The sequence below is a fragment of the Atractosteus spatula genome, chromosome 9 (assembly GCF_055471065.1).
Source record: "Atractosteus spatula isolate fAtrSpa1 chromosome 9, fAtrSpa1.hap1, whole genome shotgun sequence".
Lineage (NCBI taxonomy): Eukaryota > Metazoa > Chordata > Actinopteri > Semionotiformes > Lepisosteidae > Atractosteus > Atractosteus spatula.
Genome location: NC_142714.1, coordinates 41,506,391 through 41,533,972, shown reverse-complemented (window position 1 = coordinate 41,533,972; position 27,582 = coordinate 41,506,391). Strand labels below are relative to the sequence as shown.

Genomic DNA, 27,582 nt, shown 5'->3' with positions numbered 1-27,582 from the left:
AAGAATTGAGTCTGAGATCATTCATCTAAATATTGTTTTTTTTCAGTAGGGACTAACAATTAAAAACAAAGTAGAATTATAAAGAGTCTCCTCAAATCTTTTGAGGATATTTACAAGAAATTGATGAAGCCATTTCCATAAATCAGACATGATTATATGTGTATTAGGCTTTACCGAAGTGTCTCTTTCTAACTGTAAAACCCCAGGTATCTGTCATTACTGCATCAATTAGAGAATCAGTTGTCTGTACTACAGCAGTAGCAATAAAAGGAAATATGGGAATGGAGAAAAAAACATTCTAAAAATAATTCCTGATTTTCAACAAAAATAACAAGAAATGATTCATTAGTCAGCACACAGTATGATAAGAGAGATGAGAAACAATCTAATGAACCACCAACAAGCTTGGGAAACAGCACTGTGGTTTTGTGATCCTAAGGACAGTTACACTGAAGCAAACAGACTCCATACAGTATGTTAGGCAAGCAGGGCAACAAATGAATGTTGTCTAGACCAAGGAAAACAAGTGTTCATTGAGACGTCATCTGACAAACTTTTATTTTAACAGATAAAAAAAATACACAAGGCAGAAAAATACACAATACACATTCAGTCTACACTCTGGAATTAAAAAAGCTGGAACCCATACCCTTTGAAAACATCCAGCCACCCAGTGTTAAAGTTTGTGCATTTAGTGGTACAGGTGGCAGTAAAAGGCTGCTTCAGGGGTTGAGAGATGTTCTTAAGCAGCTCAGACTTAAGCATGTTAGGCTCTGTAGGAGGAAGTTATATAGAGACTTCACTGCACTCCTGTTGTGCAGGAAATACAGGACAGAGTTTACTGCATTCCAAAGCAGACAAAAAAAACACTGAGTTGTTTATACATTATTACAAACAAATGTAACTCACATTAAATCTATTAAGCTTCCTTTAACTTTGAGAAGCTTATTGATTTAGGGGTCTTATCCTAAATGCAGAATAGGTTGTAAGTAATTTTCCATTCAGTACCCAGTGTTATCAGAATCCATTTCTGATTGTGTGGTCTCTGAGTACATACTGCAAACTATGAAAAAATAATCATTGAGGGTGCTGTTCCGACTTGATCTGCATGCTGCATTCTCTTGATGCATTGTGGCTTTGCAGTTCTGAAGCTACTCGGGAGTACAGTCAATATAGTGCCTTCAGAAGATCCTGTTCCATAGTTAATGAATACACTGGTCTGGCAACTTAACCAGGTCGCAGTAGGGCCCTATGTACTGTACATCACAGAGTACCGAGGCTAGTTTCCAAATGCTGTGGGAAAGGCACCTTTTTATTGATCCACTGATTCTTAACAGGAAAAGAAAAAGAATAGCTTGCCAAACCTAGCCTAGTGTTAAAACTGCAGGATTGTGGTGACTTGGACAAAGAACCAAGGAAACAATTCAGTGAAGAGAAGCTTCAAGAGAAATATAAAGACATCTTTCACATTAGGTAACTTGTTGAGCTAATGGATTTTAAGCACTTATGGATCCCTTACAGGCAGTAGTGTTAAAGAATCCCAGGAGTCCGCTTGAAAAGCACCTTAAGCAGCTCATTTCCACAGCTTTCCTGTCGGAGGGGAAAGTATTCTGCTTTAATGATGCATGATACACGAACTTTTACTGCATGTGGCTAAATCTATTAATCTATACTGCAACGCGGAGCAATTTCCATAGCAGCGGGTTCTTAGAGGACAGCTCTGGAGTGGAAAAACTTTGGCAACTTTAAAGAATCTCTGACTAATTGCTTATTCTATTCTAATTCCTGGGAAGAAGCAAGAAAGCTCAAATGCCCAGGAGCATGAATCCCAACCCATTGCTAAACCTACGCAGGTGTTATAACTTGTACAAAACTCATCTCTTCTGTGTGAATGAGTCACAGATCTCCAGGCAGACAAGAAGTCAAAATTCATGACATGCCCATATGGATCGTGCAGGAGAAATCCACTTCCTCAGCTACAATTTCCCAGCACTCCCAGCACAAGTAGTGCTGGTGCTGCTTATAACAAGTTAGGTGTTATCACGCTTTACATTGGGAGACTGGTTCTGCACTGAGACTGTCAGACCAAAAACTGTAAAAAACAAGTTTGATAAATCCTGTCTAATCCCTCAGAAGCAAATAAGAGCACCTCTATCCTTTCAATTTTAGTTATATTCTGTTACAATACAGGTTGCAGTTATTAGGAAAAAATTTACATTTTTTTAAAAGTATAAAGGTCAGATTTTAAAGCAAATCTTAGAAAAGAATACTACGAGAGCAGTAAAGCAGGAACTTGAAAACGGTGGTTCCCTTCTGTGCTTTTTCGTGCGAAAGCTGAGGCTGTACAGGCGCTCAAACTGTACTTCAAAAACTCATTTCACTTTGAGGGAGGTTCAAGGTTTTCAAAAAAAACTATATGGTGCTACCAAAAAGTTAGACTACTTCTGTGTTCTGTGTTAGGTGTTCTTTCACTGACACCTAAGTAACTGCTCCCCTGTCAGTGCTAACATGTGAACACATGAACCAATCATGTTGCTGTGTGATGTTGAGTTAACAGCAATTAGACTAAGCTGAGCTTGACCTTTGTTACTATTCTTAACAGAACCTCCCTCAAGCAATGCCCAGTTCTAATGTGAGCCTAAAAGAGGACTTACAGTACAGAAGGCTTAAATTAGCACCCTACCCCAACCTGACAAACCAGATCTGAAGAATTTCTCAGAGGAATGTTTCCTCGTGGCGGCTGGTAAAAACAAAAACTGATCAGTCCTGGATTCTTTTCATTTTTGTTTTTTATTTTTGAGCTAGAGCTCTCTTTCGTGAATCATGTCAATGATGGATAGAGCCTGGCCATATTAAAATGACACACACATGAAATGAGGCACGCAAGGCCAGGCAGGCAGATATGAATGTGTTTGTGCCTGCTCTTTTTTGTGCTTGGTTTTTTTTATCTCTATGTCAAGGCTGCCTCTTTTCATAAATGCAAGAGATCTGCAAAAATATTTTTGAAACAGTGACCTGTTTGCTGTAACTGACAAATAAAAATACCAGCATTTCATTCTGAGCTCAGAACCTCAGGATTTTCCTGTCTGATTTCCTCCTAAGTGAAATAAACATAGATGAGGTCATCGTCACAGTATTCCATCTTCAGGAATCTCCCAGATGAGTAACGTGTTTTGCACAAACATAATACAACATTTAAAGTATAAAAAGCACTTAAATAGCAGGTGCAGAAACAAAGCATATCTTTTTCCATTTCACCATATGATGACAGAAATATCATTTCATATGGACAGATTTCATGGATCACCAACAGACTAACTCAGGAGAGGTAACCATACTGCCTTCATGCATGAAAGAGACATGGTTACTCTTTTACTCAACTCATCTGAATCACGCTACATACATAACAATATTAATAGTTAACAGCTTTTCATGCAGCAGGGAGATAGTCTTTCTGAATACAATAAGCAGCTTCACTCTCATACTCATACAAAGCCTTTGTTCAAATGCAAAATGTGTTCCAGACTCAAATTAAGCTTTAAGAAATCTCTTTTCTTAAGCAGCAAAGGATGTGCTACATTAATTTGCAATACTGGGATTTTATCTGTGCACAAAACCATACTACAGGGTTAGGCCTAAAAAATAATATTTCCTGGGGCCTACCTATATTAAATCAAATCTATCAAAGCAAGCGTTCTTAGAAGTTGGATGAATTTCCTATCACTTACAGAGGACAAAGCAGAAATATTCAGATAATTATAGTTCAAACCATAAACCACTTCAGGTATTACACTCCATGCGTCCTGACCTCTCCAGTCAAATCACCCCAGACAAAGTACCTCTTCTTCTTCAAAGTGAAGTCAATATCATCAGCTGGGATGCCCATAGTTGCACTAATAGCGAGAACCTGGTTTTAAGTTATTTCTCTGTTTGGAAATATTATTTTAGGTATCACCGGAGAACCCTGGCCAAGTTTTCATCTCATCTTACTACCTGCTGAAACCTCTCACGTCTTTTGCAAAGTCCTCTGCAAATCTGGTCAAGCAGTAACTGTAGCAGTAACAGAGCTGGCCTAAGGAATGACTTCAGTGGACCTTGCTGGACTGACTGGGATTATCTTTCAGAGCTGCAGTTCAGAAACCCTTCAGCACGGTTATCCCAGAATGTCACACAGGTTAAATCAGGTGGGCTCCTGACAGTTAAGAGCCAGATGCACTGACTCCTCTCCCCTTTTGTGTTGCTTCAGAGTCTGCTTCCTTCATATTACCCAAAGAGTTTTGTTTGTTCTCCCCATAAGCTCCTTGGAAAAGAGTGGTTAATGGAATCCAAAGCAGCTCAGGAGTTCAGAGGTCAAGGCGAAATGCGCCAAAGTAGCTGGACGTTTCGTCAGCGTACACCATGGAAGGGGAGGATACCGAGATGAAGACCTCGTCCCCAGCTGTCAGCTCAAACAGCCCCCCCTGGTAGACCGAGTGGAGGGCGTACTCTGCGTCTGCTGCCCAACACTTGGTGCCCACGCCCTTGAGCAACTGGATGGGCCTCAGGTAGGACGTCTTCTTGTAGAGGCACTGAACCAGCTGGTGGCTGCTGCCCTGCAAGTCGGGGTCCGTCGGGGAGGGATAGCGGAAATACACCTGGGAGTAGAGGTAGTAGCGGCCATCTTGGGGCACTCGGAGCCGCCCGTTGCTCAGGCTCATGTTGTGGACGTGTGAGCCGAAGGACTGGGCGTCCCAGGACAGGACTGGGTGACGGCAGGACTGGTGCAGGTCAGGCTGGGGGAAGGCAGAGGGTCCTGAGGGGAGAGAGGAAGGGCCTTGTCAGAGAGACCGACACTTTACTGTTTTTCAACATTTGATCCTTCAGCCGGTTTGAAACTGAATCCCAGATGAAGAGAAAGCCAAGGAGAAAGAACTGGTGATTCGGAGATCAAAAATACATTAGTCTTGAGCAAAAAACAAATTAGAAAACAAACCATTCCACCTGGAACCACACTATTAATGAAGCAAAAGTTGCTGGAGTTGGCCGGGTTTGTGTAATATGCTAAGAGTCTGAAGCTGAAAGTAAAGTTTTTATTTGCAGGGAATTTATTCCTAAAAACAGGACATTCATTTTTCTCACCAGCTGTGTGTCCTGAACTTAATTTTGTTAGTGTTGCATCAATTAAAACACAGAATGTAAGCGTATGTCTTTGTGGTATTCATTTATATAGGGCCTGTAAGGAAAAGGCAGAATTTTTAGCCCCATTGTACAGTGTAGCAAAATTTCAGCATTAGGTCAGAATCAACCAAATGTATATATAAACCAAATATATATATATACTCTTCTATTGCCTTTATAGAATTGTGTACAGGCTAAATTAGTCCTACAAAAAGACTGTTTCATGGGTTTTCACTGAAATATACAGTCAAATATCACAGTTTAAAAGAAGATGGGTCACAATGAATCCCTGTCTCACAGAGTGAGGTGACACTCTAACCTGAGGTCTGGGGCCCACTGTCTCTCAGAGTGAGGTGCGCTGAAGGCCGCTGGGTTGCCGTGGTAATGACCTTTGACCCCGATGTGTTGAAACTTCGAGGTAGATTTCTTGCTTCTGAAAGGCCGAAAGACAAAAATAGGTGCATAAAGCAACAGCAAAGAAACAGTGACACCACTGACCTAATGGTTTAGTCAAAACGAGAGAAAGTGTCCAATCAGAACATTAGAAAAGGGTGTGCAGCTAAAGCACAGTATTGTTATTCATTAATCTAGGCCAACTTTCACATTTCAGCCATGCCTATAATAAGGTTAAAGCTAACCTCGGAGAAAAAATCTTTCATGTTATTTGATTGAATGTGGATCAAAAAACCAGGAAGAAGGAAAAAACAGAGCTTTACCCCAAACCAAGCAAAAGTCTTTCTTATCCTTTTCTCTACACTTGTTCTGCTGGATTGCCAAGTCACTTGCTGGGTCTTTGAAGCTGCTTCATGTTGAGGGATTACAATGCCTGATTTGTCCTTTCTGTGACCAGCTCTATCTAAAGTCAGCACACCGACGGGTGACTCAAGCTGGCCTCTGACATCTGACACTTCCTTCACTTGCAGACAGTGGAAACTGAACTCCTGTCGTCTGAGGACATATTAAATCTTATTTTTCAAAATGAAAAGATTAGCCTCTAACCCACAGACTGCTTTATGGCTGATGACAGCACTGCTCTGAAGAGTTTTGTGGGGCAAAGATAACGGCTCCAGGGCTCTCAAGTTATTACAGTCTAATATCCTCTAGTTTATTAGAAAAAAATGTTATAATGTTCTTAAATGTTTGGAGCAAAGGAATTTCCTTGTGGGAGGTGATTCCACAGTTGAAAACAATTACACCCAGGTGACCAGAGTATGACCAGTTAGTGAATACAGCCCCTTCCTACAGATAATGGCTTTAAAAATGATTTATTTCATGATTAAAATTAATCACTCACAATTAACATTTATTTTTTTAAATGTGTTGCTTGGAAATATTTGATGAGGCAGAATTATTATTTCTTCCTCCTGAAAAGTCAGACACCAGGGACCATTTTCACTTTTGGTGTCTGGTAGTGCAGGTTCAAGCTGTTCATGATAATGAAGAAGCTCAAGCAAGTTTGGGTCTTTGAAATGTAGGATTCTTTGAACTGCTCAGCTTTTGTTCTAGAATGTGGATCTGTAAACTGGATAAGTACCAGATGCAATGGGAATCGACAACCATAGTGTTTCAGACTAGCCTTCCCAGAAAAATTAACACTGAGACTCACCCTGAAGCGCAAGCTTCCTTATGGCATTTTCAGTCACCTGAAAGACAGTAGAGCCAGTTTATTTAATAAACTTTTACATTTATTTTCTTCCCACAAGGGCACATTTCGGGCCATTTAACCAGCTTGGAAGTTGGTGTTTAATTGATTCAAAGATCCAGACGTTTCTTGAAAGAAACCAGGGTTTTGGTTTCAACAGTGCAGCTGGGTAGCTGTTCCATTCTCCCACAACCCTTTCAGTAAAGTAGTGAATCCTATTTTTGGTTTTAAATCCACTTCCATGCTTAATCAGGTCAACTGGCACTGCTGTTGAAGGGCTTCAAGTCCCAGGCCTGACTGTTCTCAGCACTGCCCCCTAGTGGTGAAACAATATATGTGCACTAGGAGCTTAGGGCTATGGGGGACAATATGAGGAAAAATATTTGTTTTTCTGGGCTGAAGATGGGCAGGGTGCAGTTGTCAGTGGGAATTATTATGGTCATTCCTGCTGGTGCAAAAGCCCTCCTATCATATTTGACATCAGGACACTGGGAGTTCCTGGAATAAGAAAAGTGGAATTCACTGTGCTGATCAAGATGGGGGTCAAGTTCTGTAGAAGCTCAGTTCCACAGAATGCAATGAGTAGTGAGCTGTGTTATAAAGTCAATAAAAGCTTGGCTAACGTCATCTTGATATGAGAGCTCAGGGACTTGCAGATTTTTAAAGGCACACGTCTAGCAAAACTGCAACATGAACAGGCCACGGTTTTATCAAAACCACACTGGAGGCACCACTCAAGAATGTGTCACCTTGTTTGCCAGAGGCATCTTGTGTTTGTCCAAGGGGAAGCTGATGTCACACACAGCACTGGGTTTGGAAATCGCAAATGATTTTATTAAAACCAAGCCATATGTTTTTTAAAAAAAACTTAGCTGTAGTTTTGTGATAATTATTATCCTTAAACTCCAGATTTCCCAAATATAATGTAGTAAATGCACAGTGAATTTTTGCAAGGCAGTAGGATTGGTTGAAGGATTGGTCAGCGAGCAACAGCATAGTCAGGCTGCTCCCAGCTGTCTGATTCACCCAATATCCATGTCGTACTGTGTTTATCACCTAACAGCAGGTTACAGGGCAAGAGCATTTATCACATCAGACACAATAAGAACAGATTTACCACAGTAATGAGTGATCAAAGTTTACGGTCCAAGTCAAAACAATGCACAGCATTATAGCACTCTGCTGTGGTCCTTGTTTCATTACAAGAAATTCCAAAGAGTACAGGAGTTTTTTAAAGCTTTTGTATTGTTCATATGAATGTAGAACTCGTATCAGACTTCAGTGGAATAACCAGACAAGCAGCTCTGGTTTACAGAAAGAAGGAAAGGAAATGCCTGGAAACATTTGGCTGTTTTTTTCAGGATGAGTTTGTCATAAAGAGTAGGCTTAAAACAAATTACATTTCGCTTTGTTGTTTTAAAAGTGGACCAAAATTAAAGGATTTTCTGATTGGCCCATGGGTGTATAGACAGGTCATGAGAAAAAGACAAATCTGACTTGTAGCACGGTTATAATAATATTTTGAGAGACAGGCAACATGGATTTAGAAGAATCTCAATTAAATAACATCCTTGAATTATTTTAACAAGCAACAAGAATGTTGCTTGAATCTTTAAAGCACATTGCATGATACAGATTTCCAGAAAGCATTTGATAAGGTTTTTCATTAAAAACTAATTATCAAATTAAAAACTATAGGAATGCAAGGTAATGTATAAACATCGCCTAAAAACTGGTAAACGACCAGAAACTATAAGTCATCTTAAGGGGCATAATCTTGAATTAGGCAACTGTAAGATGTGGTGTACCTCAGGGTTCCATCTCAGGCCTACTGCTCTGATCTGTGTCAATGATTTAGATTCTGGTATACTGCAGTTAACAAACTAGCTAAATATCAGGTGATATAAAAATGGCGGGATGAAGCAAACAAAGAAACAGCAGTAAGGGATTTACAGAAGGACAAAATCAAGGACTGGCAAATAAATTGTAACATTGAGTGCAAAGTGAACTACGCAGGAAACAGGAATGTACATAATACACATCACACGGGCAAATCAAAGCTGCAAGATTCTACTACTGTATACCCGATAGGGATCTGAGTGTTAATGTAGATTCTTCAATGTTCTCATCAAGACAATGTAGGGAAGCAAAGAAAAACAATCAGAATGCTTTAGTATACTGTATAGCACAAAGTGTGGAATTTAAATCCAGGGAAGATTTATTCAAGCATCACTGTTTTAGTAAGACCTCATTGAGAATATCATGGTCATTTTTGGTCACCATACTACAAAAAGGGAGTTCAAAGTAAAACGATTTTGATTTTGTCATGGCGGGTGATTAAAACATTTCTTTAATGATTCTTAAATGATTTCTGGTCACAGGGGATTGTCATGTTAAAGGAACTAAATATTTTCATTCTCGATCAAAGGATCTAGATTCCCACAGTTATTAATCTACCTAATTTGGACTACTGAGTGTATATTTAACTTAATATTATTTCACCATGCATGTATCCTCAGTATCTCACACACTGATGACCCAAGTTCTTTTTTAAAAAAAAAATGTTAAGATTACAAAAGCTGTTAATTTTTTTTTCTCATCTTCTGCATGTATGTTTCTTATTTGATAATGAGTTCATACTGTGTTATATATTTTACCTGCCCACAGAAGTAAATTTCTCATCAGGGACAAGAAAGAAAGTGAGTAAGGAGATTAAGAGAAGATTTGGTTCAAGTATAAATTGTGTTTGGTATTGTTTTTAAAAAGGCCTTTATGTTTACCTGACTCTGCCAAAGTGCAACTGTATTCTCAATGGTCAATAAATTAATTTTAATAAGCTAAACAATCAATAAAGTAGTCAATTTATCTGTTTTCTGCCTGTAAGAATGTATTACAAGAAATGATTTAAAGAATGGAAGGTTTCAGTTTCTTTGAAGTTCCAAACAATCTGGGCAGAAGGAAGTAAGGAGTTAAAAAATCTTTTACTGTTTCTCAGCAGGGCCAGGCTGGCTCACACAATGAAACTCTGCTCTGAATTCCTCCTGCTGTGTTAGAAATCTGAGTCTTAATGTTATCAAGTCCAAACAAAACCAATTGGATGTTTAAGCAAACGGCTATAATGCAGGAGATTGCCAACTGAACTGTCCCTTGAAGGTTTACAAACACTGTCTTTCTCTGAGTCTGCTCTGTTTACAGACAGAGCAGACACTGCCTCCACACTCCCCCCTGTTTCTTTTATGCTCTTTATTTTATTTTTTTATTGAGATACTCTTTATTGCTGTGCCATGTTTGCAGGTATTGTTGTAGCTCTTTACAGCCGAAGGAAAATACATGAAAAACATTCATTCCCGAAAATCTGAGAATGTAAACGCTCTCTCCCTCCCCCACCCCTCTCCTCTCTGCCTCTCCCCCCACCTCCTTTTCCCTCTCTCTCCCTTTTCTTCTGCTCCCCCCTTCCTTGATCTCTACCCCTCTCCTGGCCACCTCCCCCCTCTTGCTCTCCCTCTCTAAAACTAAGTCAAGCTAACAGCACTCAAGGAGTTGTTTATTATAAAGTCATGCTGAGGGAAGCAGAATGTGGTCAGTCCAGGTAGAAATATGTGTACAGATTTTCTGGAAAACAGCCACTTTTAACTTTCTAGCTCATAACTCATGCTGTATTACAGTAGATGTCATTTCCCCGCAAGCTGTGCTTATCGTCTGTTTGCAGGCAGAACTCCAGCACAAGACAGCAATCCACAGGCTTTAAAGGAAGCCCAGAGAAGCATTTGGGTTCCATTTTCGTGACAGTCCTATAATCTCTTAACTCTTGTACACCTGTCAGAGAAATGCCTGCCTTCTGCACAAATGTTTGCACTAGGCTCTGCACGATGTAGTGGACAAAAGTACCACATACCATCATGTTTGTGCGTGGTCTTGTGTTGTGCTTGGTGTGGTAATCGCATTTACAATAAGACCATATTCATGAAGCACCTGTCTGAGACAGTTACATTTCTAGCACATTTTTAAGAAATCAATTTAAATACTGCAGGTTATTCATCACCTTATATCTCATCATCATCTGATGTATAAAACACATATACTCCTTCATGGTGCTGTTTTCCTCTCTTCTGTTTTGAGAAAGATGCACTTTGCCATTCAAGTTTCATGGCTAGGCTTTTTTGGGGGGTGATTTTGACGTGGCAGTACATTGTCTTCCTTATGTTTTACGGGGGTCAATAGTTCACTGGTAGAGCTGTCCTATTAATGTATCTGTTCTCTACAGGAGGCCCACTTGAATATTCCTTGCTCAGACAAGTATGAGTCCAGACTTCTCTGTACCACAGGGCAGACTGCAGAGTACATCTGTTAGGCCTATATTCATCCTGATTCAGCACTCCTATAGTCACTAAAGACCCCAGGCTGTGTGTTCTAACAGCGGGTAAGTAACAATGCTTAATACACTCACTCTGCTGGGGTTTAAAGCAATACAATAAGACCCTTCTTTGTCCCTTTCCTTGAGAATCGGAAGAAAAACACTTTAAAATAAAACCAGATGTAGCCTCTAAGAAAAAAAATGGGTGACTGACGTCATGAGTTTTCAAAACAACATCCAGGTGTGATCTATTTGCAGTTCATTTCAGCAGCTTCATTACCAACTTTTCCCCCAGGTTCTCTGACTTCACTATACAGGGGACAACTCTCTGAGCTCTCTTTATTTAGATAATTGCCCTCTGCCTTAAAACTCAACACGTGGACTGGCCTAGCACTTCCTACAGTAATGAAGTGCTAGGACTCTAATAGCTTTTCGTACAGTGCTGTTCTTTTAATCAAAAAATAATAGGGAAGTGGAGGGTGCTCATGCTATTTCAAGGAAAGTAGCATAAGACAGTTGCTAAATCCCCTGGTAAGAGAAGAAGAATGTTAGAGCTCTATATTCCTGTCAGATTGCTTCAGTAAACCCTCAGAAACCCTCTTCCTTGTTCTTGATTGTTCAAAGGGGAGAAGAGACATTATACAAAAGCAGAAGAAGGGAAAAACCCGAGCTTTGGGTGGTCTTGTTTTCCTTTTCAGAATTTGGTGAAATGGTTTTATCACTCCAGGGTCAGAGAGGAAAACCACTAGAGACAATACATTCTCAGCCGCCATTTAAAATGTGTAAAGTCCCACTGTTTTCCATCAGTCATCACATAGTGCTTTAAGAATTATATGTCAGGAGTTGTTACAGAATATGGCTGTTATTCCACAATTCCATACACACTGCAGGGCAAGAATGGGCATCTCTATCCTCAAGAGCAGAAGACAGAAGTAGGTGCATACTTTTCTATTGGCAACTGATTAAAACCTAGAAAAGCTGATCATTATCCAAATTTTATAATAGTTCACTAATTGTTTAATAATAGTTCAAGTATATAAGATCAGAGATGAAATGCAAACCAGGGAATGGTGAGGTCCTCATGGACTGGAGTTGCCTAGTCTTAAGCAGGATACAAATGAAAAATTCCTGTTCAATTGTGACATTCTTAAGCAGATCTTACTCATATGCAATGAACCATTTAGGTTAGCAAAAACACATATTTTTCTGATTATATCAAGGAAAACAAGCACAGCTCTAGAATAGTTTTCTCAACGAAACTGACACTACTATTTCATTTGCAGGAGTAAGTATGAAGAATTCCTTATTTACCTTCAGAACAAAATAGTTCCTATAAGAGATCAGATTTCAGGAAATCTGATCGTCTTTTTTACCTAACTGTCTGACTGGGCTGAATGACCTCTTCTTATTTGTAACCCTTCTAATGATCTTAAATGATCCTGATTTAATTAGGCCTGTTGAATCAGCAAATAACTAATTCTCTTTGATTAATGTACAAAAACTAATGCAAAAGTAACAAACACAAAATCACTTACCTTTCCATAAAGATACAGTGTTGCAGTTAGTAGTTCTTTGACAACACAGGCATTTAAACCTGTTTATAACTAAACTAATAAAAATCTCATTCAAAAAATCTCAGACGGTTTAGTTTTAAATAACTTCAGAGCACTTTTGAGGATTTTAATTGTATTTAAATAATAATAATAATAATGTTAATTAATACAGAGACTTTCATGATATATCAGGCCATGGCTAGAAAAAGTAATATTTAAAATGACAAATTTTCCTCGATGGTAATTGCCAAAGCAGTAAATGAAAATCATTTTAGAAAATGGGCTAGTATTTTGGGAACTGTTGTGAGCTACCTTAGATCATATTTAACAAATAGACAATATTTTTGTCTGTATAAGGAATCGATAATAATAAATGGTGTTCCACAAGGATCCATACTGGGCCCTCTGTTTTTTTCTTTATACATGGTATTTGTGCTGTACAAGCACAATTATTTATAAAGACTGCAAGAACTTTCATAGCTATGCACAACACACCCAGCTATTACTGTTAGTTTCACTCAATTGTAATGCTAATGCCATTAGGTTTGCTCAGAAATGTCTTCAATTGAATCAAGACAAAGAGAATGGTTACACTAACAGCTTCTTAGCAACACAGAGAGCAGGAAGAAGGTTTACTTATCTCATCTGTTATATCTAAGATGAGGAATCATGCAGTAACGTTTAATTACAAACTATGCCTTGATTCACACTATTCAATTGCCTTTATAACATAATATAATCTCATTCATATGTTCTGATGCACAGAAAATAATACATGCTGTTTGAAAGGGAAACTGCAGTCCCAATTTCTCAGACCGGTTATTAAATCAAGGTAACAAAATAAATTAATTGATGGTTCCGCACAATTTTACTTTCCAAACTAATCACAAAATTGTGAACTTTGTGAAATGACTGAATAGTCGCCATGTTGTCGCAAACCTCTGGTTTCTCCACGAGCGAGAGCTTGCACAAATGGTGACATGAAGCTGCCCTTCCTGCTCACTAGTTACTGTCGGGACAAATGTAATGCAATGTAGGATGGAATAACAACAGGTTGTGCAGCAGACGTTTCCCCACAGAAATGTTCCAACATGATCTGCATGCAGTTTTAACAAGTAAGTTGTATTTGTCAACAAAACTGTCTCGAAATCGAGAGCAATAGTTCCATTGGATTCAAAGAGATGTATTCACATGCCTGCTTGTTTGCAATGTAATAAGCCCGTGTCACGTCACCGGAAGTTTGAATGCCTTGTTCTGAATCGCAGAATATGGCGCTGGGCATACCTTGAAATCTCATCTATTTTGTGATGTAATTTGGAGGTTTTACACGTTACGGTGTACATTTTACTTTCATTGTGGTTTGAAATGCACACAATAATGCTGATCCTTTCCAACCCCGAAATATAACAAGAGTGGTGCAGTTCCCCTTTAAATCTCAAAAACTGTATTTCATTTCTTTCCTTCACATAATTTCTGATGTCTGCTTGTACAGAATGCAGCTACTAGAAGGCTAACAAAAACTAAAAACAGGGTAGAAAGTGTAGAACTTGGCTGCTGGTGTATGATAGTTATTTTAAAATACTTTTACTTATATTTAATGAACTGAGTACAATGTCACCAAACTGTTTGACTAAAATACTCTTTTTTATCAGCCAGAACCTCTATTGTGATCTGATGAAACTGGCACTCCAAGGGTGAAATGGCATAAGGCCTAGGGAGACCACTCCCAGCCTGTGGAACTCTTTACGCCCATATCATCAGCGTTGTTCAGATCTTGTTGGATAACATACTGTATTTGTTCATATCTGGGAGAGCTTTTACACTTCTAAATCCCATTACATTGAGAATGTACTGTCTGTAATGAATTATGATTCCAGGAAAAGGTATAATAAAAAGAAGAATTAAGAAAATAATTTGAAATATCAACCTTTTGTTTGTATTTTACTATGATTTCTGTGGTATTTTTCAGTTTGCAAATGCTATGTTAATTATTTCTATTTTAATATATGAAATAAATTGTAAAGTGAGAAGTGCTTTGCTTTGACGTGAAAGATGCAATAATAATATATTTATTAGTAATAGCAGCAGTAGCAGCTCTAGTAGACGTATGGGATATTATTCTGCTATTCAGCTGGAAAAAGTCAATCAGTACTACCTTGTAGATTGATTCTTATTAGGAAGAAGATAAACTGGAGTTCACTGTGAAGTTTTTTGTGATTAATAGCTTTTGTAGTTATAGTTCTACATAGTTCTACATGTAGTTATACATAGTTATTTTGTGACAATTGTGTTAAAGTGTCAACCTAAAACGTAGCTGATATAGCTAGCAGGGAGAGACGTTCAGTTCATCTGCAAGGTTACGTATCTGGAAATAGCCAAGGATGCAAAGCCACATAGATGCATAACATCTGGAGCACTGCTTGTGTTGCAATTGAGTTTGGCACACCGTTAGGTGAAATCACTGATTGCCATCTAGAATTTATTTAATTTTTAAAAAAAATTGCAGGGTGTAATCATGAATCACTTAACTTCCATTCATGTGTTACAATATTTGTGCAAGTCACCATAGCATGAAATTAATTAATTAATTAATTCTTCACTGGGAGTTACACTAAATGCAAACACCGCAAGAACTTTCATGAGAGTTTATCACTTTGAAATGTGCATGGTAATTTCTTGACTGTACCACGTTACAGCAGTACCCACCTTGGAGATGTAGGTTTTGATGCCCTCTGCTAGTTTTAGGCAGGGTTCACTGCTAAACAGTCTAGCCAGCTCTTCAGGAATGTCGTGTCCCTTATTGATCTGCTCCTCAATAGCGTTCAGAAATTGCAGGCACTTCAGCTCCTCCGTGACACCCTGGTTCTTGGTCTGTCAGAGAGAAGAACCATTTTGCATTTCACTCAGATGTCCATGCCCCATTGTATTGCAGTGTGTATTATCTATCACGTTCATTGATAAGTCTGTTTTTCACATGTCAACCACAAAACTGGAACTTCAACATTCCATTAACACAAATTCAGCCCCCTTCCTTGGCTGCTATTTTCTTCAAAAGCATGAGTTAAAGAATGTTGGTAAAGATGGAAGATATTTTGAATCGGTTCGCGTGGATGGATTTTGTGAATTAACACAAGGCTCTCTTGTGTTGGTGCTTCCACATAGCTTTTCGAGAAATTGCAGTTTCTCGAAAAGCAGTTAAGTGTGCAGAAAAAAAAAAGTATCTTTCCTGAACTTGAAGAAAATTCAGGCAAAAGAGGTCTGGGAGTCATGATACTAGACATGTGAATGGTTGATTATCACATTATAGGTAACCTCTCAGTGATGCATTACATTGAAAAGTGAAAGCTGTAGGAGTCCTGTGTATAACCGAATGAGACAATTGGTTATAAAACACTGCAGGGAACACAAAGCAAGCTATCAGGAGGGCTAATATTGTTGCCTGATACAAAGCTGGATGGCAGTACTCATCTGTTTAATACAGTGACCATTGTTCAAACTTGCAGAATCCACACTAGAAGACACTAAAAGCATCTCTTGAAACACTTTGGAACAATCTAATGCTATTCTGGAATCAATCTAGTCCTAGCATGAGAACATTAGTACATTCTCCAAACAGAAGTTTCTGAAAGCAAGCAAAGGTAAAGATTTTGATCACCCCGGCTCGAAAAAACTCGTTTTGTCATGTCAGTTCCAACAACCGGTGCCCCGAGAGAAGGATTTTTCAGTGGCAGGATTTGTTTTACGAGAAAGTCATCTGGTACCCGGAACTCTCTTTCAAGACAGTAATTTGACAAGAATTTAGAGGGGATGTTTTCAGTTCACTAACCATTTAAAACTGTCATAACACCTGTAACAGTAGTTGATTTAACATTTAGTATATTGTCATAACATCCATAACAGTACTTCATTTAACATTTAAACAGTTCTCCTTTAAAATAGTTAGTGCTTTGAAAATAATGCTCTTAATGTTACTGATTACATTAGTAAATCTGACTGATTACACTGGAAGCTTTAACACTACGAAGCCAATATATGACCTTATGTTGACTAGATTTTTGTTTGTATTTCGGGTCGGGTCAGGTTGTGGCTTTTATTAAGTGAGGTGGGTCAGGGATTATGCAGGTTGCAGGTTCAGGTCTTTAAAAAATCAGGCCCTTCCTGGAATCGGCTTCAGATTACAATTTTATACAGATATTGTTAAGCAGAAACTAAACAGCACTCACAGAAACGATTAATTAGACAATGTCTTTTACTAGGCTCAGCGTTCTCTGTGCAATCAACTTTGCCTAAAGTTACACCAAGCAGGGGAAAACAAAACTCACCTACTGTACTTCACTGCCATAAAAGAAAGTGCTTTAAAAACTGGTTATCAAATCTGTGATAGCACCAAAGTCATAAACCAGGAGCACGCTGTCAGTGCCAGCAGTTGTTGTGATTCACTGCTCAAAACACGTTTCTCAATACCTGTCTCATAAATACCTTTGACATAATAGCACTATTGAAATATCTTATTTTTATGGATTTAAACACTACAGTATTAGTCTCTTTACAGCTAGGTTCCATTTTGCAAGTGCAAAAATGCAAAAACTAAGACATGGTGAAAATGTATTTTTTTCTCTTTAAAAGTTGTGTAGTTTTCCCTTTTGTCTTCTTTTCCTCCATACCACTTTTCGTTATCACTGAAAGCAACAAAACACTGAAATTTAAACAATGTGACAAAAAAAAGCTTTAATGTGGCAGCAATTATGAATTTAATGCTTCAGTTTTACCCTCCTACTGGTTTAGTAGAAATATAATGAGCTGAGTTCATTATCCAGAAATTAGAGCTCAAAAACGGGATCTCACCGCACAATGATTTCCAGGTGAACTACAGCTCAGAAACAAGCTAAAGATAACAGAAAACATCAAAATCTCCATTGCAAAGCACTTTTTAATTCTATAGTGATGATTATACATTCAAAATAGTTGGTACTGTTAGGAACTATACAATGATGTCTCTTAAAACAGGTTATTTTTTGTAGTTTATCAGACTAAACACCTGGCACTTGTTTTTTTCGTGACCTTATATTTGTTGTGCATTTTCTAACTAAAGACAAGCTAATGTGATTCTGCAAATGTATATATTGCTTAGGACTACTGTGTACTCGTGTGAGAATCACACAGTTATCAGTAAACCACAGAACAGCTTTAAAAGAACATGAGAGAAACTAGTGATCAAAACAAGACATGCAGTCCTTCAGTGCTGCTTATTTTTCTACTCTGTGATTTTATTACAGGATCAAATGAGACTAGTCAGTTATTCAAGAGCCCCCAGAGAGCTGTAATACATACAGTAATGTCTACTGAATGTATAAATATATACCGGATGCAACCTAACCCCATGTCTTCTACAGAAGCTGCAGAAGCTGACACCTCCATCTGTTTTCAATAACTGCTTAGACCATTACAAGGTCAATCTGATCCAGAGCCTCACCTGGCCGGCAGGTGCAAGGTGGGATACACCCTGAATTGGACTCCAGTCCATCACAGGGGCACAAGGGGCATTGTAGACATGTCTATCATGTCTGTCAGCCTAGACAGAATGATTTGGGACTGTTGGAGGAAACCAGAGGATCCGGCAAAATCCCACCTGGGTTTAGGAAGAGCATGCAAACTCCACACAAACTGCCATAGGCCTGAATTGAACCCAGGACTGTGAACCTAGAGCCATGCAGCAGTGCTAAATGCCATGCCACCATGCTACCGAAAACTACTATATTTTGGTTAAAAGATAAAGTATATTTTGCACAATTCCTGTTTCTTATATATAGTACATCATGTTCATTTTCCAATGGGCATGATGTAGTGTAGAGTGCAGGGTGCAGAGACATTTGCTGCTGTGCAGAAGAGTGGTAGAGTTCTACTGTATGTAGTGTAGTAAATATCACTGGAGTAAAGACTGAAGGTATCAAATAACTTTTTGTCGGGTTTCTATGGAGTCGCAATAGAATCTTAGGCCTGTCTCTTGGGCTGACTCCTGGACTCAAAATGGATTTTACAAAACAGCTGAATCAGAAATGCCAATGAAAGACTATGTTTATGTAATCATATCTGTTTCACAGCTCAGGAAAGGTTTTAAAAAGCACATATTTAGGGTAACAGAACTCAACAAAATTAGATAGTGAGGCCTCTTTAAGTGCCATGAAATTGCTGTACACAACGAGAAGTGGTTATGAGCTGCAGACATTCTGCAGCCCTGGTCTATGCTTAGTGACCACGTTTTGTTTTCATTCAAGTTAGAATACTGCAAAAATAAACTGAAATCAGGAGGGGGACTGTAGCTTGGCCTGCCACATAGACTGTACACTACTAGTGAAAGGAGTTGGATTAGGCACAGTGCTTATGAAAACACTGAGATTTCTCAGTGGCCAGGCTCTTATCCTTCCAGAGCTGGAATTCCCTGAAATACAGTAGGTCATTCTGCTCTGGCCTACTTTCCCTTTCTTGTAAATAAGTCTAAAGGTGGAGTACTGCCTCCTGAGACTTCACACACCTTCACAGGAAGCAGCACAGTAACAGGAAAAGTTGTTGCGTGCATTCAGGCTAAAGGTCCAGATCTCCAGTAAAAGAAGCCTATTAATTATTACCTTGTTACTTATGGTTTTCTGTGTGTATAAACTTGGTTTCTGCTTTTCAAGCCTGTGGTGGACAAAGGAGAAATGACCCTTCAGGGGCTTATGACCATCTTGGCCCCTGGCCAATGAGACGTAGATTACTTTAAGCCACGACTAGCACGTTTTTTTTTTCCCCTCTGGCCTCTCCGGTTGCTGCTCTCTTCTGCTGCAAAGACAGGAAAGTGTCATCTATGTCAGTGTGTGATGGAGTCACTGGAATGGTCATTATAATGATGTTGTCCATTATGTTTCAGCAAAACTGGGTTAAACCAACCAAGAATGATGATGACATCAAAGCTGAGGATCCCTGACTTTATTTTCCAATTGATAAACCACAGATCAACAGTCAATCCATTCCTTCCCTCCATCCTATCAAAGTCTTTTTCCTTGAATTGGTGTTGTGATGTTTTCAACCTGGTTCCGCACTCACTGTTTGCCCACAAAGTGAAAAGACAAGGCACTGAGTAATCCAGTTTGGGGTGATCTGGTCTTTACGGTCATTGTTGTTATCTTGTTGTGAAAGTGCATGGTGCTCTTGAAGGTTTTTTCAGAGTGATGTAACTTTGTTGCTTCTCTGCAGTTGTATAAATGTTTTTTTTTGTTTTCTGTATGCTAGAGTAAGATTTACAGACCCTTGGGATTCTCTGCGAGCAGGATGTGAGCTTCTCATCAGATTTTTTAAGTTTTTTATTTCCAATTGGTCCAGTAGTGAAACAATACGCTTTCTTAATTGGGTTAAAGCTTAAAAGCTTTTTAAGGAGCTCAAAAATGGAGTAGCACATAGGCACAATGTAGTCTAATTAGACAGCGAACAACTGGTCAGCAAAAGCAATTTAGTGCAAAGTTATATTATTCTCTGCTGGGCTCATTTCAGAAGACGATAGCGTTTTCTCATCTTTTTGCAAACTTTAGTTAATGCAGACACTTTCAGGTATTTTTGTTTGCATTATGGATTAAACAAGGCACTCTGATATAAGTTAAACTAACACTCACAAGTGTAATTAATCAAATTAATAAAATCTCCCTGATATTTTGTCTCAGAAGGTTTAATTGCATACATCACAGCTTTTTAGTGCAATGCTTTACTCAGTGCTGTGCTCTGAGCACAAGCCCCCAGTGAGTTAGCTCTGTAAACTCAAACTAGTTTTGAAGTGTCTTATGTCCTTATTCTTAATTGAGGCTGAAGTACTGTATAAGAGATGATGATCTCAAACAAAACCATTCTAGGTTTGAAATCAGGCTCTGTGAGACAAATTTCTTGTCGGGGGGAAATAGGCTTGAAGTTTCTATGCCAGTTTTTTACTTGCATCTGTAACTAATAAAATATGTTAGTCAATAAAAATCTCCCCACAGACAACTGCCCAATTTAATCCATAATGACGCGACAGTAAAGCACGCTCATAATATCATCTTCCATATTTCATATGGAAACAGCCAGAGAAAGATTCGAGACGTCAAAGAGACACTTACTGTAACTCCTGATGATTTCTATTTTAATTTAAATTGTAACATGTTCGCAATTTAGTGGGTGTGGTGGCAGTTTGTATTTAAACACAGACAGCGGGAAGCGAAGTGGGATGCTAACCTGCACTCCCTCACCCTGGTAAATGAGCTGTTCAACTTTCTAAATGGTACAGAACAAGCTTTGTTCTATCTATATACGATTGGAATGATTGAATGTAACGATTAAATGAAGCGCTACCCTGTGTATCCGTTTCATGGATTTTTGTTTACCTGAAGTCCCAAGTTTCCTGTTTAAAGATAGCCAGGCTGTATCTATAATTAAAAGAGCGTCAGTACTTTGAATATCGTTTAATAGAGCTGCAGGAACTTCTTGACGATAGCAGTCGCCAAGACGATTCTCCACAAAGAATGGCATGTTCACGAATTGTAGGCTCGCATTTGCTCTTTACACTTTTTGTCTCCAGAGTACACTGGCTACAAGTGTTCGTAAACTAAAAGCAAATTTAAATGTGCAACTCAAGAAAGAGACAATGGAGGTTTGGGAAAATCAAACAAAGCGACCCCCCAGCTCACAACTTCCCCCAACGGAATTATGCGCTTCTGCAAAATGAGATTTCCAGAGATTGGAAAAGTGGAGAAAAAGTTATCCCAGAGGGCAAAAGAAAACAGTAAAGGTGGTCATGTTCTGTTTTTACACGGAATGGAGAGATTTAAAAAAATATACAGTATATAAACATTTCCACGGCAGATTTTGTCTGCACGCGGTTCTACTGCATTCCATTAGATCTACAAAAGCATTAAGGTGGAAATAAGTATGAATTAAGGCAACACAGCTGATATGATAAAATCCCCATAAACTGCAATGATGTAAAATAATACAAAGTTTTAACATTCTCCTTTCCCTCATGAACACCTATCCCAAATCGATGTAAACAATTGATATCTAACCAAGTTGTGAGTTCTGCTCTCTTTTCACCGCAGATCAAACGTCTGCAACTCGACAACATCCCCGAGTTTTAAGTACCGCAAAAACACTCCCTTACCTGCGCTATAGACATGTTGAAGTACACAAACAGCCCGGTAGTGGAAGCGATTTGGAGCACGACTACAACAATGACCACCATAGCGAGCCATAACTTTGACGGCGCATCCCCCTGTTTCTTCGCCGGCATCATCATGTAAGTGGTGGAGTCGTTGCTGGCAGATCGGAAATAATCCTGGTTATTATGATTAGCCATTGCATTCCTGTCCAGTGATCCGAAGGAAAACCTTAGGTTTTTTTAGATTGAAAATCAAAACTACTTTGATTCAAGGTTTGTGTGGGAGTGCTGTTTAATAACTCCTTATCCCGCCTGCTCAGCGCCGTGCACTCTGAAGCGCTGCCAGCCGAGCGCAGAGACTGCGGTGCGAGGGAGGTACAATATAAACTGAGTTAACCCTTTCCACAGCTCTCTGCCACTGAGAGGCGCAAAAACTCCACACCTGCAAGCCGGCAGTGCCGTAACAAGTCAGCATTGACCTTTTTAGTCTTGTGAACTACTCTTAAATCTGATCGATATTCCCTTTAGCTTTAGAATGTGTAAATTGCCCTGGCCTTAGTAATTATAATTTAAGAGAAAGTATTTAGCGCTAACCTAAAGTTTATTTGGAAGAAACCTTCTCACTATTCAAGTGTATTCTTTTCACTTTCTTTTCACACATTACTCCTGTATTCACCAGAGGAGGCCACGCGGCCAAGTTTGTCTAAAACCAAGCCAGGGCACTGACTTCAACAGCATGGCTGTTTAGCTTGTTCCACACTCCCACAACGATTTGTGCACAGAGGAAGACAAGTGAAATGAAAACTCTACCTGCCTGCAGCAGTATATGACCAGGAGAAAATTATGTTAGGGTTCATCTCCATCTGTCCCCAAAATCGAATAACAAAAGAGGTCTTTTTCTTCAATGTAAGCATATAAATCTATATAAGCATAACATTTGAAAATATATTTTATCTCCGTAAAAATTAATTTCACAAGATGCCTTGCTTACCTATGTTAACATTCGGTGATCTGGGACCGGTAATAAGTAAGATCCTTGAAACCGCTGAGAAAAACATCTAATACAATAAGACATAGTCAGCAGCCATATCACCCTGCACCTCACAACTGGCAACCCACTGAATCTAAGCAGGTGTGAGCCTATTCAGTACCTGGATGGGAGATCTCCTGGGAAAAAATAAGGTTGCTGCTGAAAGAGGTGTTAGTGGTGGCACACACCCTGCGGTCTGTGTGGGTCCTAATGCCCCAGTATAGTGACAGGGGCCCACAACTGTAAAAAGGCGCTGTTCTTTGGATGAGATGTAAAATCAAGGTCCTGACTCTCTGTGGTCATAAAAATAGAGTAGAGGTGTTACACTGCCATCCTGGACAAAATAATCCCTTTGTCTTCAGCAATCATGGCCTCCTAATAATCCCCTTCTATGAATTGGCTTCATCATACTGTTCTCCCCTCCACTGATAGCTGATGTGTGGTGAGTGTATTGACGCACTATGGCTGCCGGTGGATGCTGCACACTGGTGGTGGTGGAGGGGAGTCCCCATTACCTGTAAAGCGCTTTGAGTGGAGTGTCCGGAAAGGTGCTATATAAGTATAAGGAATTAATATTGTTGTTAATAATAATAATAGACTGATGTGTAGTGTTGTTAAAGATTTCTAATATTCTGTGCTTTAACCGATCTGACTGGTGCTTCAATGTAAATGCAGAGGAACGTGGCTAAGAGGCCCCTCTGATGAAAGACATTATAAAGCTTTATCTAACGCTGAACGGTCTAATGATACAGCATATCATTATGGCATAGCATAGATGGGCTTTATAGAATTTGTAGTCTGTTTAATTCCAGAACAATGAATCAAGGACACTGATCATCACCCAAAGGACAACCCACCAATGGGGGACCTGCTCCAGGGTGAGTACCAGGACTATACCTGATAACATCCCCAACCACTCACCAGTTTTGATGTCGCACCTTAAAGGCTAGCACCCAACTCATTTTTCATTGGTTAACTCACTGGCTCCTCACCTCTCTCCAACCATCCTGGCAATCTGATTTTTCAAACCAAGTCACTGCAAGCAGTCTGAGTAAGGACTTAAACTTTTCTCCAAGATGCCAAGTAAAGACAGTGAGTCAGTACATTACAGAATTCTGCATAAGAGATTCTTTCTGTAAAAGAAGAAATCTTGTGTTTGCTAACCCACCGTAATTTTCACCTGGTCAACAAAACAAGACAGTTGGGCTATTTTTTTGTTGACATCCTCAATATCCGAGCATATCCAGAACCAAGCTATATCTGGGATTAAATGACTTCTGCCACCTGTCTACCTTGCAGCTGGACCCAAGAAGACAACTGTGCACATACTGTTTTTAAAAACCAATGTGTTGCAACACTAACTTTCGTCAGAGTTGTCCTCAGCAACACTATCTCCTTCTCTTCACTTCGTACTGGGGCCCTCAGCTAGCAGGAGGTTTAAACTCATAAATAATGTTTGACCTCAGATCTTTAAGTATAAAACTTCTTTTTTCACATTAGAATTCTCTAGAGTTGAACTATTATTCCAAATGTTGTTTAGTTAACAGTACTAAATGTATATTTACTTGTATCTGAGAGTATGAATGTGATGCAATATGAGTATAATAGAACTTACCGGGTAGACCATAATTTAATTAAGTTATTTCTGAAGTTATTACCCTTCTCCTTATCATCCCTGAGTGAACGATCAGCCTTTCGTATCACAGCAGATTGTTTTTACAAATATATTCTGTTTGTTTTTTTGTTATGCATGTTTTGATGTTATTTCAATATATTGTATATTTAGAATACGTGTGTGAGATAGTAAATTATTATGTTTGATTGATTCGTAATTGATTCCTTGTCGGTAACTCACAATTTACTGTTCCAATTTCTAACTGTTACAGTAAATTAAAGCCCTCACATTACTACAAAGGATACTCTGAATTTTATGGGCTAATTAATTAAGCTTGCAGGGCTAATTCGAATAAATGATTTAACTCAATAATTTATTTATTTTCATAGGTACCTTTTTTCTAATTGTATTGCATGAGCATTGAGAAAGCAGAAGTTCTGCTACAGCTGCAAGATTTGGCTGTAGCATGGTTGTTTTGCAGTCTGCAGGTTGAAACAGGCCAGAGCTGATTAACAAGGGCACTCTAGGTGTTCACGTATTATTAAGATTCCCTTACTGAACCTTTCTCCTCTGTTGAGACATGTCAGTTTTTTTATACCAAGCTTTCACTTGACAGGTGGAGGTGAAGGCTCCAGTACACAAGCATTTGGCATAGAAAGAACAGTTCCTAACTTGAAGCTACAGCCATACTGGGGTATGATGCACAAACCCACTGTGTCAGCACTGTCTGGACTGCTTGCACAAGGTGGAGTGTTTTCTTGTGCTTTATCATAAAGACATAAGACAGGTCACAAACAAGAGTAGGCCAGTGTATTGACTTCAACAAAATTGCTGGGACAGGTTGTTCCATACTCTCACAAGCCTTTGTGTAAAGTAATGCCTCCAGTTCTCAGTTTAAAAAGTACTTTTGCTTAGGTTACCTAAAGTAACCTGTTAGATGCCCTCTGTTTCATGTCTCATTCTGAAGAAGTCCACTATGTTGACTTTGTCAGAGCTTTTGAGTATTTTTAATATTTTAATCAGGTTTTCATATGTGGAATTCCATTTAAAGTTTGCAAATAGATCTAAAACTCTAAACACAACCAGTTTTCATACTGTGTTCAGTATATCATCAGCTTGTTGATTGCATTTGTCTGCTTTTATTTTTATACTCTCTGTAGTTGTAAAAAAAAGTTTGGATCCCAAGCCTTGTCCTGGTGGACAATACTGTATGTTCTGTATGTTTTTGCCCCAGCTGAGTTTTAAATCACAAACTAATTGATTTTAGTTTTACATTTGCAGGTAAATTTGAAATTTGTTTCCAGCTCTCAAAAGGCCAAATGGGATTTATCATTAGGAGCAGCCCTGTACCAATTTTCAAGTGTCAGAACTGTCCTTATTCAGCAGTGTTACCTGAAATGGAACCAATTAGTCCTTTGCAGAAGGACAAGTGCTCAGATGTGTGGAAGGGCTAAGAACTGTTAGTCAGAAATAAGGGTGAGAAAGCAGAGAAAAATCTGCCTAGCATTTGTGTTTGCTGAGTTGTTGGAAACAATACACTTGACGTGGAACATTTTTGAAACTCATGATTGACTACAGGCACAAGTAAACCAAAAGAAGCAAACAACTCAGTTAAAGGCATCAATTAACCCTGGAGATTTAGACCTCATCTGGAATAATAAACAGCAGACACAGGGGTCCCATGGGATTGGGGTGGAGAAAACTACAGTTTCTCTTCCTCTCCATGCTGTCCAGCTGTGGGCTCCAGTCCAGGACTCTGTGGATCTAAGTGTAGTAGGATTCCTTGGATACTTTGTATCATTTGTAGATGATGATGATTATTAATTAATCTGGTTCCTTGATCTATTCCTTTACTTTTTTTATTTTTTACATTTTTATTAGAGTGTCTGTGTCTTTAAACAGCTGGGCATTTTATTAGAGTCTGAGTGAAGTGTCTTGAGAGCTGTGTCTCACCAGTTTAAGACTCCTTTCTCTTAGGTTTGAGCTGCTGGTGATTGGCGGAGCCCAAGAAAAAATGTGTTAAATTGTGGGCACCAAAGACCCAGACTTGACCCTGACCTGAAAAGCACTCTGAGATGACTGTTGTCTGAAAAGTACTTATTTAAAACTGGTCATTGCTGTTAACAACATTCCCCCTAAATTACAGTTCTATTTGCAGCATAGTGGTACTCAAATCCCAGAGCCCTGCTCAGATTGCCATGTGTAAAGAATTGTTTTTGAACAGAATCACAACTAAAAGATTTAGTAAAAAAACATGATAATTATTTATTTAACATGATATTCAATTATATGGTTATGTTATTTCAGGATTCAAACTGCATGTTGTCAAATTTTCAGACCTATCTCCCCCAAACAGTAAAGTACTCATATAAAGTTTCATATTGTATAAAATCAAAGCAAGCTTAAACAAATCCTGTTTGCAAGTTTCCTCTAGAATGCGCTCTAAGAGAAGCTGACCTTTAAGAAAATTTGAATATATCAACTTAGGATGAGTCACAAGCAAAGGCACAGTGATGATCAGAGCCTTCAACACCTTTCATTAATAGCTTGAAGAGTTTCACGTTGGCAGTAGCGAAGGTTAAATACTGTAGGTTAGGGGAAACTGAAAAGAGAGTTGTTGTAACTTCAGTTTGGAAACAAGAAAACAGTTTGTCTTTAGTTTTTAACAAGGAAAGTGTAGTGGCAGAGAAAACTGTAATATGAGGCTCTCTTGCATTCCTTGTTGTTGATGGCGTTTTTCCCTCTCATTTCCTTGAAGAGCTCTGGGCTCTTCAAATTGGAGACAGATGGTTCTGTCTCTGCCGAGGCTTCACAGTCTGTGACACAGCTTAGCCTCCTGCGGCAGCTGTACCGTGGGGGTGGTAGGTGATGTCAGCTCTTGTCTCTGCAGCTTTGCTGAGACACAGTTGTTGAAGTCTGGAGGTTCCATGTCTCCGAATACAAAGCAGGCCTCTTCAGTACGGGAATTCTCTGCATATCTCCCCCACACAAACTGGGGGACATTTCATGGTCCCCACCCATTGTAGCTCAACACAATCCCCACTGATCAGTGGGCTGTAAATTTGCTGGTTTCA

At 39.0% G+C, this 27,582-nt stretch overlaps 1 protein-coding gene across 1 annotated transcript; it reads right to left on the bottom strand.

Annotated features, from left to right (window-relative positions):
- Positions 1-533: 533 nt before the first annotated feature.
- Positions 534-22,218, bottom strand: tnfsf10l (TNF superfamily member 10, like). The gene is made up of 5 exons (XM_088925517.1): positions 21,867-22,218; positions 15,413-15,577; positions 6,764-6,800; positions 5,477-5,590; positions 534-4,792 (listed from the first exon to the last, which is right to left on the bottom strand). Exons 1-5 carry the CDS (start codon positions 22,059-22,061, stop codon positions 4,344-4,346), a joined length of 960 nt encoding a protein of 319 aa, XP_088781643.1. The 5' UTR covers positions 22,062-22,218; the 3' UTR covers positions 534-4,343.
- Between the last annotated feature and the right edge of the window lie 5,364 nt (positions 22,219-27,582).

Bases quoted from the DNA above. Each gene is read 5' to 3' on its own strand.
- tnfsf10l (XM_088925517.1), bottom strand. From the start codon at position 22,061: ATGGCTAATCATAATAACCAGGATTATTTCCGATCTGCCAGCAACGAC. The intron at 6,801-15,412 runs GTGGGTACTGCT...ACTGTCTTTCAG, and splicing joins TCAAAACCTACATCTCCAAG to GTGACTGAAAATGCCATAAG. The intron at 4,793-5,476 runs GTTAGAGTGTCA...CTCTCCCCTCAG, and splicing joins CAGTGGGCCCCAGACCTCAG to GACCCTCTGCCTTCCCCCAG.